This window comes from Cnephaeus nilssonii (genome assembly GCF_951640355.1).
Source record: "Cnephaeus nilssonii genome assembly, chromosome: 4".
Classification (NCBI taxonomy): Eukaryota; Metazoa; Chordata; class Mammalia; order Chiroptera; family Vespertilionidae; genus Cnephaeus; species Cnephaeus nilssonii.
In genome coordinates, this window is record NC_137075.1 from 22,317,860 (window position 1) to 22,332,888 (window position 15,029).

The window sequence follows — 15,029 nt, forward strand, 5'->3', positions numbered from 1 at the left end:
TGTGGTTTTGTTTTTTGGTGTGAGTGGATTTTTTTGTGTTTGTTTTTTCCCCCTTTTATTTTCTTCTCATTTTTCTTGCATATCTCTAATTTCTCTCTTTCCTTTGATTCTATTCTACTTCAGTCTATTCTTATTGCTATTATTAATTTTTCTTACTTTATTTTGTTTTTCTTTTTTCTCATTTTATTTCCATTTTACTTTTCTTATCAATATCTTAATATACCCATTATTACTTCATTTTAAAATCACCGTTATCATTTCATTTATTTTCTGTTTCCTTTTCTTTTTTCCTCCTATACTAGTTCTTTTAGCTTCCTCCTTGCTTCCATATAGCCATTTTCTTCATCGTCTTCTTTCTCCCTTTTTTTTAATATCCTCTCTGATATTAAAGAGTCTTTGGTCACCTATCAGTATTCTTTTTATTTTTTCCTTGCTTTGTTTTCTTTTTCCTTCTTACTCTTTCCTGTTGTTGCATTGAGTAGCTTAATTTTTTTTTAATATATTTTATAGATTTTTTTTTTTTTTTTTTTTTTTTTTTTTTTTTTTTACAGAAAGGAAGGGAGAGGGAGAGAGAGTTAGAAACATCGATGATAGAGAAACATCAATCAGCTGCCTCCTGCACACCCCCTACTGGTGATGTGCCTGCAACCAAGGTACATGCCCTTGACCGGAATCGAACCTGGGACCCTTGAGTCCGCAGGCTGACGCTCTATCCACTGAGCCAAACCGGTTAGGGCAAGTAGCTTAATTTTTGTGGTGTTTTTCATTTGGTCCTGTTATGTCTTATTCTATATAATAGCTGGCACGACGATGTAGGGGTTGAACCTCATAGGCAGCAAGTCAGAGGGGATCCCTGCCACAAATGGGATCTCAACCATCAAGTCCCAATTATAACAGGAGAGCCCAAATAATGTACACAAGGGGCATTCTTAGAGCATCCAGCTCAGGCGTACAAAGAGACTGCACCACTGGGGCCCTCGACACTTTCTACATAAGGCCATCTCACAAAGACTGGGAGGCATAACAACTCTATCTAAAACATAGAAGCAAATACAGAGACAGCTAAAATGGGAGACAAGGAAACAACCCCCAAATGAAAGAAAAGAAGGAATTTTTTCTAAAGAATGAAATGGAGCAAGCAACCTATCAGACATAGGATTCAAAGTAATGGTTATAAAGGTGCTTAAGGAGCTTAATGCAAATTACAAGGAACTCAGTGAGAACTATAGCAGCAAATAAAAGGAAATAGAGACCATTAACCAGAACCAGACAGAAGTGAAGAATAACATATCTGACATCAAGAACACCACTTGGCTTAGTAATAAACAATATTTACATATTTTTTAAAGAATGTAAAGTATTAGTTAACAATGAATAGCATCTCATAAAATTTAATCTCAGTTTGACTATTTTTTAATATATTTTTAAATTGATTTTTAGAGAGAGAAGAAGGGAGAGAAAGAGAAACGTCAATGTGAGAGGGAAACATTGATTGGCTACCTCCTACATGCCCCCTGCTGGCGATCGAGCCTGCAACTCAGGCATGTGCCCTGACTGGGAATTCAACTGGCAACCTTTTGGCACATGGGACAATACCCAACCAACTGGGCCATATCAGCCAGCACTCATTTTGACTCTTAACTCATTTTTTCCTGAGTAGTACTTGTGCTGAATTAAGTTTTGTTGCATACATGTTTTTGTTTATTACAAATGCAGTAATACTAATTAAAGAAATATTTTAATATGTTTTTATTGATATTTTAGAGAGGAATGGAGAGGGATAGAGAGATAGAAACACCAATGAGAGAGAAACATCAATCACCTGCCTCCTGCACACTCCCCACTGGGAATCAAGCCTAAACTTGGGCATGTGCTCTAACTGAGAATGGAACTGGGGATCTCCTGGCTTATGGGTTAATGCTCAACCACTGACCCACACTGGCCAGGCTAAAGAAATTTTTATAGATACATATATGTTAAGTATACTGTATATATAGAGAGAGACAGAAAGTACACAAAACCATAATTTTTTCATAATAAATTAGCTTTTTATAGTATCAAATAGGCTTCTACAGCATTAAATGACTGAAATGTATTATATGGTTTTAATGAAATAATAGAATTCAGCGGTTAATGCAGTTGCTTTTCAGTGTAAAACCTTCATGTATTTGACCACTTATCTCTGATAAACTTTTTATAGGAGAGATAATAATTAAATTATCTTACAGGTTCCAGACTATTATGACATCATCAAAAAACCCATTGCCTTAAATATAATTCGTGAAAAGGTGAACAAATGTGAATATAAATTAGCATGTAAGTAATTTATATGTTTCTCTTTTTGTTTAAAGAGGTAGAGGCTATTTTTCTTTTTACCTTTATGATATATTAATGTAATTGTGTAGATGGCATCCCAAGAGATCTCTCAAATGCTTGTCCATGTATATGGAAATGAAAGATGGATGAGGTTTAAGTGAGTTAAAGGTATTTTATAGACTCTGATTCTTAACAGAAGTTATTTACTGAAACTGCAGTTATGCCTAATTGCATAGTTTGAATAAAACAGTTTAAAGTATTTGTAGTTAAAGGGTTTTAAGCTTCGGTTCTGCTGCCTTGTTTTCAGTTTCTAAAGAAAAAGGTGGCCTTCTGTTCCTTAAGGACATTTCTAGACGTGATACAAATAAAAGGTTCAGTTAGACGTTAATAAACTTTCATCCTAATCTCATTTGTTTTTTCTTTCCAGCTGAGTTTATTGATGATATTGAGTTAATGTTTTCGAACTGCTTTGAATACAACCCTCGTAACACAAGTGAAGCAAAAGCTGGAACGAGGCTTCAAGCATTCTTCCATATTCAGGCTCAAAAACTTGGACTTCACGTCACACCTGGGAATGTGGATCAAGTTAGCACTCCACCAGCTACAAAAAAGTCACGAATCTAACTTTGTCCTTCTAAAGGATATATTTGAGGAAAACAAATTATTCGTGAAATGGAATATTAAATCATGCTACAAAGCAGACGTATATGTATAAAGCAATAACAACTGATTGACCACTTTGAAGTGTGGCCTGCACTATATTCTCAATTTTAATATTAAGCACTCAGGAGAATGTAGGAAAGATTTCCTTTGCTACAGTTTTGTTCAGTATCTGATAAGTTTGACAGATGTATTGGATACAGTACTGGTTTACAGAGGTTTTTGTACATTTTGAGATCATTCATGTGTCCCAATATCTTGGAAAATATTTTTCACCTGTGATTTATTTTGTCATTGATGACTTTTCTTAGACATGTGGTATTAAGAGAGATTTATCTATACAGATAAATCTTCTATTTATAGCACAGGAAAAAAAAAGTGTATATGTCTAAAAATCTTTAATGAGCACATTCTTTCAACACTACACATGAATGAATCTAATTTTATATCCTTGAAGTGCTGGACCAGTGCTGGCTAGAGGTATTAAGTCTGAGTTTATTAACTAGATATTTATTTAGCATTCAGAGTTAATTTGTGAATTTGTTTTGTATTTATAAAATTTATACCTGGAAAATGTTCTTTAATTTTTTAAACATTTTATTGTTTTTGTTTTATTTCTCTTAACTTCATTAATGAGCATTCAATAAAAGGTAACACCCTTCCTTTTCCCTGACAGTTCTTCCAGTTTTACAGAATAAATTTCTGCGTACAACTTTTTAAGTGTACAAATAAAGTGATACATTTTTTCAAATATTCTGAATTTCTGGCATTTTTAAAAATCAGAGTTGGACTTCTATACATGATACATACAGACCATAGGAGCCAGTGTCTTATTGTACCTGAATCTTAGAACAGTGGTTTTTCTACCCAAGCCCTTTAGGAATAATATACCTCTGATCAGTAACAGTGAACATTCTATGGCAGGGATTGTCATTAAAAGGAGGAAAGTAAGTTTGGGATGTGCCCACTTAGTTAAGAAATACCACTCTGGCTGGGCTGGTGTGGCTCAGTGGTTGAGCGTCGACCTATGAATCAGGTGGTCATGGTTCAATTCTTGGTCAGGGCACATGCCCAGGATGCAGCTCAATCCCCAATATGGAGCTTGTAGGAGGCAGCCGATCAATTATTCTCTGCCATCATTGATGTTTCTACCTCTCCTCTGAAATCAATAAAAATATTTTTTTAAAGAAAAGAAACACCACTCTGGAAATTTTTTTTAAATGAAATGAAGTGAGAGAACCAAGATGGTGGCATAGGCAAACGCCTGTAGCTGCTGCCTCCCACAACCACATCAAAATTACAACTAAAATACAGAACAACCATCACCTAGAACCACCCGAAAGCTGGCTGAATGGAAGTCCTACAACTAGAGAGGTAAAGAAGAAAGCATATTGAGACTGGTAGGAGGTGCGGAGACACGGAGCAGGCTGGTCCTGCACCCACGTGGGCCACTTTTTTAATCGGGAGGGAGATCGCCTCTGCGGAGGCCGCCTGGAGGAGCAAGCGGTCCCAGCCCCACACCAGACACCCAGCCCAGGGTCCCAGAGCTGGGGAAAGAAGTCCCTACAGGCAGTAAGAACTACAGACTGTAAAAACGAGTGCAGATTGGGGCTGAGTGACACAGGCTGCTGGAGACCCAGCTGTTCCTCTTAAAAGGCCGGCACCATGAACTGAATTTACAAGCTCCCACTTCCTCTGGGCTCCAGTGTCAGGTGAGCTCTGGGGGACCCAGACACATATGGGGAGAAACTGCACTGTCTGGCATTGGGACAGGAATCCGGGGGCGGGTTTCTTCCAGACGGGGGTGCTCACAGTGGTCATTGTTCCCGTGCTGGGACCTCCCCATTGCAGGGCTGACTGGCAGCCATTTCTGTTTGCTCCACCCTAGTGATTCCCAGAGACCCCGCCCCACCCAATTTACAACCCCACCCAAGCTGTGTGCAGCAGCTTTTGCATATGAATGGCCTGTCCTTTCTCAGCTAAAACCTGTCAAGCTGCAGCTGGGTCAGGAAGCCCCAAACCAATCAATAAAAGGCCCAAGACCTGGCACCAGCACCAGCCTGCCTTGCCTCAGAGCTGGCCCTCGTCTGGGCACTTCCAAACCCCATACAAAGAGAAGAAATCTGCAGATTTCTCTGTAGCTCCTGCTGCGTGGTCCCAGGCAGTGGCTGACTTTGCACCTCCCTAGAGACCCAAGAGCCAGTGTACCCAGTGGTCAGAGTGAGACCATCCAGGTTACAACTCTTCACATCCATAAGTGACACACTCAAGGGGCAGACTGTGAGCACCAAAGCCCCACTGAAGCAAGTCCTGCTCCATAAGAGTGTCTCCTAAACAGCAGCTCTCCCACTGTAGTCACAGCTGGTCCTCACAGCCAATTGGCCTGGAGGTTAATTCCTCCCAGTGACACCAACAGCAATCAAGGCTCAACTACAACAAGACTGTGCACACAGCCCACAAAGGGGTGCACCTAGAGTGTCCACCTCAGATGATTGGGGGGGCTGAGCCACTGGGCCCTATAGGTAAGCTACCACACAAGGCCACTCTATCAACTCAAGGAGACATAGCAGCTACCCAGTACATTGAAACAAACACAGGGAAGCAAACAAAATGCAGAGACAAAGAAACATGTCACAAATGAAAGAAATGGAAGAAAACAAACTACTGGATATAAAGTTCAAAACCACGGTTATAAGGTTACTCAAGAATCTTCTAGAAACCTCCGAGGAACTTAGTAAGACCTTCAAGGATCTTAGTGAGAATGCCAAAAAAAAAAAAAAAAAAAAAAAAAAAAATTGAAAAGGACCAGTCAGAAATTAAGCATTCACTGACTGAAATAAAGAATAATATACAGGATTCAATAGTAGATCCCGAGAATCAAATCAGTGATTTGAAATACGAGGAAGCAGAAAACTCCCAACAGAAGAGCAAAAAGAAAAAATATTCAAAAAATATGAAGATAGTGGAAGGAGTCTCTGGGACAACTTCAAGCGTACCAACATCTGCATTATGGGGGTGCCTGAAGAAGAAAGAGAGCAAGATATTGAAAACCTATTTGAAGAAATAATGACAGAAAACTTCCCCCACCTGGTGAAAGAAATAGACTTACAAGTCCAGGAAGCGCGGAGAACCCCAAATAAGAGGAACCCAAAGAGGACCACACCAAGACACATCATAATTAAAATGCCAAGGGCAAAAGACAGAGAGAATATTAAAAGCAGCAAGAGAAAAACAGTTACCTACAAGGGAGCACCCATACGACTGTCAGCTGATTTCTCAACAGAAACTTTTCAAGCCAGAAGGGAGTGGCAAGAAATATTCCCAAAGAGATAAAGAGCAAGAACCTACAACCAAGATTACTCTACCCAGCAAAGCTATCATTTAGAATTGAAGTTCAGATAAAGAGCTTCACAGACAAGAAAAAGCTAAAGGAGTTCATCATTACCAACCAAACTAGTTTTATATGAAAAGCTGAAGGGTATTCTTTAAGAGGAAGAAGAGGATAACAGTAAAGATAACAAATATGAACAACAAAGTGGCAACAAATACATATCAACAATTGAATCTAAAAAATCAAATGAATTAAAAAAAATCTGGCCCTAACCGGTTTGGCTCAGTGGATAGAGTGTCGGCCTGCAGACTGAAGGGTCCCAGGTTCGATTCCAGTCAAGGGCATGTACCTTGGTTGCGGGCACATCCCCAGTAGGAGGTGTGCAGGAGGCAGCTGATGGATGTTTCCCTCTCATTGATGTTTCTACCTCTCTATCCCTCTCCCTTCCTCTGTAAAAAAATCAATAAAATATATTTTTTTTAAAAAAGAAGAAAAAAATCTGATGTACAGAATAAACTGGTGAATGGAATAGAATCAAGGGCATGGAAATGGAACAGACTGATGATTCTGAGAGGCAATGAGGTGTGGGGGATGCAGGAAGAGATTAGACAAAGATCTTGCATGTATACATTACCTATGGACACAGACAATAGGGGGTGAGGAACAGGGGTGGGGTGGGAACCAGATGGAGCGGAGCTGGGTTTGGGGGGAAGAGGGACATCTGTAATAATCTCAACAATAAAGATTAAATTTAAAAAATGAAACAAAGTGTTATTTCTTTTATTCAATATTTTTTCTTTTTTTATTGTCTAAAGTTTTACGTATGTCTTCTTTTTCCCCAATTGACACCCCCAGCCATTCCCATCCAAAGTGTTATTTCTTAAGTGTAGAAAACATACAGGAGCCTCAGTTTTGGAGGAGTAACTGTTCCGTTTTAGGATGCAAAAACAGGTGTATTCTTTAGGGCTTTGGGGGAAGAGGAGAGAGAACTGGCCCTCCATTTTCTCATCCAAAATCCTGAGCATGCTGTATTCTTTTTTAAGTAGGCTTATTTATTTGAGAAGTTACCCTCTTTATTTTCATTACTTTCTCAGATACTTTGAGATTATCAAGTTCTCTGGATTCTTTGCATGTTCATATCTATAAATTTTGGTAAATTTGTAATCATTTCATATGCCAATAACCAAATTTCTTAGAAAGGTTTACTTAGCATTTAAATATTCAGGAGGGAATTCTAAAATATAATTATATTTTAAAGTAAATGACTTGATTACTTAATATTCTTTATTTCTTAATGTTAATAACAACATTAATAACAAGTAATGTTTATATTTGTTTTTCTTCCAGACAATGAACACTAAGAAGGAACCATTTCTGGCCAACTATTTACTAAATTATTCAGTCTGAAAGTCCATCTTAAAAATTGAAATTTATCTTACATGTTGTCTTTGTTAGATCCATTAAATAAGACATTGCTTTTTAATCTGGCCAGCCAGATTGTCTCATACACAGCAATCATTTACTCCCATACATGTCTGCAGTAATTGAAATTTAAAATAGCAACAAGGTTAACACACAAGAATATATGGTAGTGGCTGAGAATGTAATGTTGACATGACCAAGAAAGCAATAAGTATTATTCAACTTCTATTTTGCTTTTATGTTTTTCTTCAAAGAGAAAGTACTACATAATGGAATAGGTAGAACAAAAACATAACTGAAAAAGCTAAAGTCCAAGATAGTGAAGGAGACATATCAGTCAGCTGGGTACTTCTTACTGAGATCGGTCTCTAAGCTCAGATAAATTATATTTGTAAAAGCATGTGATTTGTAGTTGCAAGAGAGTGCCAGAGGGAAAGAAATGAACACACCCTATTACATGCCAAGCCCATTAATAGAGAAGTTTATATCGTTTGTACCGCATAACTATGATAGCCCATTAATAGAAAAGTTTGTATCTTTTGTATTTAATAACTATGATAAATGCTTTGTGTGTTAAGGCAATTCTGTAAGGGCTTTTTGTTGTTGTTATTCTCTCTCAAATAGGTTTAGACTCAGACTTCTTTTTTAAGTACTTGTTCAATATCAGTAAATGACACGAGGCTGTCCAAGTTTCATCTTTCATCACATTAAGATACCTCCAGGTGGATGAGAAATCCACAGATTGATCTTGGTGCACAATGTAAAAGGATGGACAAAAAGGGAAATGTATATTGGAGAAGGTATATGGAACGAATTTATGTGACATTTTTACAGTGATATTCATTTAAACACATGATTCTTTTCCTTTTTTATTTGTAGTTTCTGAAGATCTCTATCGTCGTACCTTTTAGCCATGTGCTCAGGATATATACTGAAGGCTGCGTGAGCACTGGAAAAGCTGCTGTCTTCCAAACTTTGAATTTAGTCATATGTATATAGGACTATAAGTCCAATTAATGTGGGCTATAAGGTCCTTATTATCTAAGCATATCCAGAAACATGTTTTTGTAATTATTTTTTAATTACAGTTGACATCCAATATCATATTAGTTTCATACAACCGAGTGATTAGACATTTTTATAACTTACAAAGTGATCACCTCAATAAACCTAGTACCCATTTGACACCATATATAGTTATTACAATATTATTGAATCTATTGCCTATTCTGTAGTTAAGATCCCCATGACTATCTGTAATTACCAACTTGCCCCCAGGTCCACTTCCATCTGAAAATCATCAAAATGTTCTCTGTATCAATGAATCTGTTTCTGTCCTGCTTGTTCATTTATTTTGTTTTTTAGATTCCACATATAAGTGAAATCATATGCCATTTGTCTTCCTCTGTCTGACTTATTTCACTCAGCACAATACTCTCTAGGTCCATTCATGTTATTGCAGATGTTAAGATTTCATCTTTTTTATGGCTAAGTTAAATTTCATTGTATATACAAAGGTGGGCAAAAGTAGGTTTATAGTTGTGAGTACATAAAACAGTTTATTCTTGTATTCTTATTTATTAATTATTATATTACTTATATTACAACTGTAAACCTACTTTTTCCCATGCTTGTGTACACTACTGCTTCTTTATCCATTCATCTATTGATGGACAGTTAGGTTGCTTCCATATCTTGGCTATTGTAAATAATACTGCAATTAACATATGGATGCATATGTATTTTCAATGTAGTGTTCTGGGTTTCTTTGAATAAATACCCAGGAGTGGAATTGCTGGGTCCTTCTTTGTCTCTTGTTATGGACTTTATTTTAAAGTCTTTTTGTCTGGAATAAGTATTGCTACCCCAGCTTTTTGCTTGTTTCCATTTTCATGAAATATCTCTTTCTATCACTTTACTTTCAATATGTGTGTCTTTCCATCTGAAGTGAGTCTCTTGTAGACAGCATATGTAAGGGTCTTTTTTTTGTTATCCATTCAGCCACACTATGTCTTTTTATTGGAGCATTTAAAGCCACTTAAATTTAAAGTAATGTTGATAGATACATAATTATTGACATTTTATTACTCATTTTTTTATCTTTTATTTTCTTCTTAAAGATGACCATTGAACCTTTTTTGGTTTGGTGGTGATGAACTCCTTTAGCTTTTTCTTGTCTGGGAAGCACTTTATCTATTCTTGTAAATCAGGGGTGGGAAACCCTTTTTCTGCCAAGGGCCATGTGGATATTTACAACATCATTCATGGGCCATAAAAAATTATCAACTTAAAAATTAGCCTGCTAGCCCCAACCGGCGTGGCTCAGTGGTTGAGTGTCTACCTATGAACCAGGAGGTCACAGTTTGATTCCCAGTCAGGCCACATGCCCAGATTGTGAGCTCAATTCACAATGGGAGGCATTCAGGAGGCAGCTGATAAATGATTCTCTCTTATCATTGATGTTTTTATCTCTTTCTCCATCTCTAAAATCAATAAAAATATATATTTTTTAAAAATAGCCTGCTTTATTTGGTCAAACCTTTAATTAACTCACCCCTAATGCCTTGAGAGGGCCAGGCCAAATGATTTTGAGGTCCAACCCCTGTTCTAAATTATACTAGGGGCCCAGTGCACGAAATTCGTGCACGGGGGTGTTTGTCCCTCAGCCAAGCCTGCATCCTTTCCAATCTGGGACCCCTTGAGGGATGTCCGACTGCCCGTTTAGGCCCGATCCTATGGATTGGGCCTAAACGGGCAGTCGGACATCCCTCTCACAATCCAGGACTGCTGGCTCCCAACTGCTTGCCTGCCTGCCTTCCTGATTGCCCCTAACCACTTCTGCCTGCCAGCCTGATCACCCCTAACCACTCCCCTGCCAGCCTGTTTGCCCCTAACTGCCCTCCCCTGCAGGCCTGGTCACCCCTAACTGCCCTCCCCTGCAGGCATGATCCCCCCAACTGCCCTTCCCTGCAGGCCCAGTAACCCCCAACTTCCCTCCTCTGCCAGCCTGGTCACCCCTAACTGCCCTCCCCTGAAGGCTTGATCGCCCCTAACTGCCCTCCCTTGCAGGCCTGGTGCCTCCCAACTGCCCTCTCCTGCTGGCCTGATCGCCCACAACTGCCCTCCCTTGCAGACTTGGTCCCTCCCAACTGCCCTCCCCTGCTGGCCATCTTATGATGGCCATCTTGTGTCCATATGGGGGCAGTCATCTTTCACCACATGGGGGCAGCCATCTTGTGTGTTGGAGTGACAGTCAATTTGCATATTATTCTTTGATTAGATAGGATAGAGGCCTGGTGCACAGGTGGGGGCCGGCTGGTTTGCCCTGAAGGGTGTCCCAGATCGGGGTGGGGGTTCCCTTGGGGTGTGGGGCGGCCTGGGCGAGAGGCCTGTGGTGGTTTGCAGGCTGGCCACGCCTCCCAGCAATCCAAGTGGAGGCCCTGGGATCTGGGATTTATTTATCTTCTATAATTGAAACTTTGTAGCCTTGAGTGGAGGCCTGGGCCCGCCAGGGCAGGCAGAAAGCTTGGCTTCCTCCATTGCCGGAGAAACCCAAGCCTCCTGCTCACTCCATGGCAGCAGCCATCTTGGTTGGGTTAATTTGCATACTCACTCCTGATTGGCTGGTGGGCGTGGCTTGTAGGCATAGCGGGGGGTATGGTCAATTTGCATATTACTCTTTTATTAGATAGGCTCTTTGCTGGGTACATCTAGTAGGTCCTTGCTATTCATCACTTTGAATATTTCTTGCCACTCCCTTCTGTCCTGCAAATGTTCTTTCTTTTTGTCCTGCAAATTTTCTGTTGAAAAATTAGCTGACAGTCACATGGGCATTCCCTTATAAGTAACTACCTGCTTTTCTCTTGCTACTTTCAAATCCCCTCTTTGTCTTTAACCTTTGGCGTTTTATTTATGATGTGACTTGGTATGGGCCTCTAGGTTCATCTTGTTTGGGACTCTACACTTCCTAGACTTGAATGTCTACTTCCTTCACCAGGTTATGGAAGTTTTCTATCATTTTTTCAAATAGATTTTCAATGCCTTGCTCTGTTCTTCTGGCACCCCCATGATATGAATGTTTGTACACTTGAAGTTGTCCCAGAGTCTCCTTAAACTATCCTCATTTTTTTCTTTTTCCTTTTTGCTGTTCTGATTGTTTTCTGCTTCCTTATCTTCCAAAACACTGATTTGATCCTCTGCTTTATCTAATGTACTGTTGATTCCTATTAATGTATCCTTCATTTCAGTTATTGTATTCTTCATTCCTGACTGGTTCATTTTTGTATTTTCTATCTCTATTTTTATGTGTTCTATCTCTGATGAAGTTCTCACTCAGTTTATCTACTCTTCTTCTAAGCTCATTAAACATCTTTATAACCAGTGTTTTTTGTTTTGTTTTACCTTTTTGTTTGTTTTTATTAATTTTCACCCAAGGATATTTTTCTCCATTGATTTTCAGAGAGATTGGAAGGGAGGGGGAGAGAAACATTGATGTGAGAGAGACATACCTCTTAGTTGCCTCCCACACACCCCAACCAGGGTTGGGGATGGAACCTGCAACCCAGGTATGTGCCCTTGACTGGGAATTGAATCTGCGATACTTTGGTGCACAGGTCAGAGCATAACCACTTAGCCACACTGGCCAAGGAATAACCAATGTTTTGAACTCTGCATCTAGTAGATTGTTTGTCTCCAGTTTGTTTAGTGCTTTTTCTGGAGTTTTTAAAAATTTATTTCAGAGAGGATGGGAGAGGGAGAGAGAAATAGAAACATCAATGATGAGAGAGAATCATTGATCAGCTGCCTCCTACACACCCCTCATCAGGGACTGAGCCCACAAGCCAGGAATGTGCCCTGACCAGGAATCGAATGGTGACCTCTTGGTTCAGAGGTCCATGGTCAACCACTGAGCCACACTGGCCAGGCTGGAGTTTTGTTCTTTCATCTGGGACACGTTTCTTTGTCTCCTCATTTTGGCAGCCTCCCTATGTTTGTTTCTATGTTTTAGGTAGAGCTGCTACATCTCCTACTCTTGGTAGAGTGGCCTTATGTAGTTTGTGTCCTGTAGGGCCCAGTGGTGCAGCCTCCCCATTCACCTGAGTTGGATGCTCCAGGTATACACGCCACCTCCATGGGGGCTGTGTGGACCCTCCTGTTGTAGTTGAGCCTTGATTGCTGTTGGCACATCAATGGGAGGGATTCACTCCCAGGCTGAGTGGTTTCAAGGATTCCACAGTGGAGGATCTGCTGTGCAGCGGCCAACCCCACTAAGCAGCACTCGTCTGGTGCCCAACGAGTCCGCCCCTTGAGTGTGTTGTTTGTGGAGGTGGTTGGGTCGTGCTCTGGCATGGTCTGAAGCTCTCTCCCTGGTATTCTAGCTCTAGGACCTTGTGCAGGCCAAGGTTACCTGCCACTTGTGCCCTGCCCGGAGCTACCCTGCGTGAGCTACAGAGCAATCTGCAAATAGCTGCTGCTTGTACTGGGCTTGGAGGTGCCTGGAAAAGGTCAAGCTGTAAACCAAGGCAGGCTGCAGCTAGTGCCGCTGCTGACCGGAGCTACGTAGCAAGAGATATGGGGCACTCTGAGGCCAGATGCTATTTGCTTGGGGTTTGTGATCCTTTGAAAGATTTTAGGAAAGTCCTCAGCATGGTCATTCATATGGAAAAGCCACTGGAAATGGCCTGGGTAGGCCCACAAGTTGGATGGGGCGGGGTCTCAGGGAATCACCAGGGTGGAGCAAACAGTGTTAGCCAGGTTGACTGAGATTCAGATATGGCACCTGCCTGCCAGCTCTGTGAGGAAGGGATCGGCAAAGGAACAGTGCTCTGCCAGCACTTCTGTCTGGGAGAAAGCTGTCCCTCCAGCTCACACTGGACACTTCAGCTCCTCCTTGTGTGTTCCTGGTGCCTTTCCAACTGCTGCCCAGTGCTGGAGCTCAGAGTGGGTCAGTCAGTGAGAAAGCCTATGTATAGACCCTTTAAGAGGAATGCCTGGAACGCTAGCAGCTCTGTCTCAGCCACAACCCCCACCCCTGATTTTTACAGCCAAAAGTTATAGGAACTTCTCTTCCTGGCACTGGAATTTTTGGCTGGGGGCATGGGACCCCCTCACTCCTCAGGGGGACCTGAGACCAGACCATTCCACATCTCCACCCCTCCTACAAGTCTCGACATGGCTTTTCTTTATATCCTTAGTTCTAGGACATCTGTTCAGCTATATTTCAGGTGGCTCTCAATGATGGTTCTATAGTTCAGGTGTAATTTTGATGGGGTTGTGGGAGGATGCGAGTACTACATTAACCAACTTCACCATTTTGTTGTTGTTGTTGTTAATCCTCACCTGAGGATGTTTTTTCCATTGCTTTTCAAAGAGTGGAAAGGAGGGAGGGGGGGGAGAGAGAGAGATACATCAATGTAAGAGAGCCATATCGATGGGTTGCCTCCTACATGCACCCCAACCGGGGTCAGGGATTGAACCTGCGATGCTTCTGTGCATAGGCCAGTGCTCTAACCACTTACCCACACTGGCCAGGGCCCAACTTCACCATCTTGATCAGAAATCCCTGAAGCATGTTAGAAGCAAAAATGTAATACCTATGCCACACTTTGATGGTAGCTTTCTTCCAAGTAGATCATTGTCTCTTTTGTTGCTTTTCTGTATTAAAATTTTTAGGCTTTTTCTTGAGGGAACAGGAGGTTTAGTGAGTTTCACACATGTGGATACATCCGTTGATTACCAAAAAAATGAGCCGAGTGCTTAGGTTAATTTCGCTAACGACACCAGGAAGACTGTGCTTCCTATATTCCACGTTAGCCTTACATGTGCTGTTCAAGAGTTTGCAGTGTTAAGATATCAAAGCAGCGCTAGCCGGTTTGGCTCAGTGGATAGAGGGTGGGCCTGCGGACCAAAGGAAGGGTCCCAGGTTCGATTCCGGTCCAGGGCACATACCTTGGTTGCAGGCTCCTGGTTTCTCTAACATCAATGTGTTTTTCTCTCACATCAGTGTTTCTCTCTGTCTTTCCCTCTCTCTTCCACTCTCCCTAAAAATCAATGAAAAAATATCCTTGGGTGAGGATTAACCAAAAAACACACAAAACAAACAAACAAAAAGATATCAAAGCAAACCTCTAGATTAGAATAGATATGCAGGGACAAGCAGTGTATAAGTAATTTAATGGTATGCAAATGACCAAGTAACCCTTTAATCTTTCTATTCATTCTTTTCTCAGTGATACATCTATCTTTGGAGCCAGCAACCCTTTCTATCAAGGAAATTTGAAAACATATTCAGATTATTGAA

The 15,029-nt window shown here is 40.7% G+C and overlaps 1 protein-coding gene across 3 annotated transcripts in view; it reads left to right on the plus strand.

Moving 5' to 3' along the window:
- BAZ1A (bromodomain adjacent to zinc finger domain 1A) overlaps window positions 1–3,708 on the plus strand; it is a 94,978-nt gene extending 91,270 nt beyond the window's left edge. For all 3 annotated transcript variants that reach the window (XM_079767521.1, XM_079767523.1, XM_079767522.1), the window contains 2 exons: window positions 2,229–2,316; window positions 2,744–3,708. In XM_079767521.1, coding sequence (XP_079623647.1) covers window positions 2,229–2,316; window positions 2,744–2,940 — 285 coding nt within the window. In that variant the 3' untranslated portion in view covers window positions 2,941–3,708. The remainder of the gene's footprint in view (window positions 1–2,228; window positions 2,317–2,743) is intronic.
- The last annotated feature ends 11,321 nt before the right edge of the window (window positions 3,709–15,029 follow it).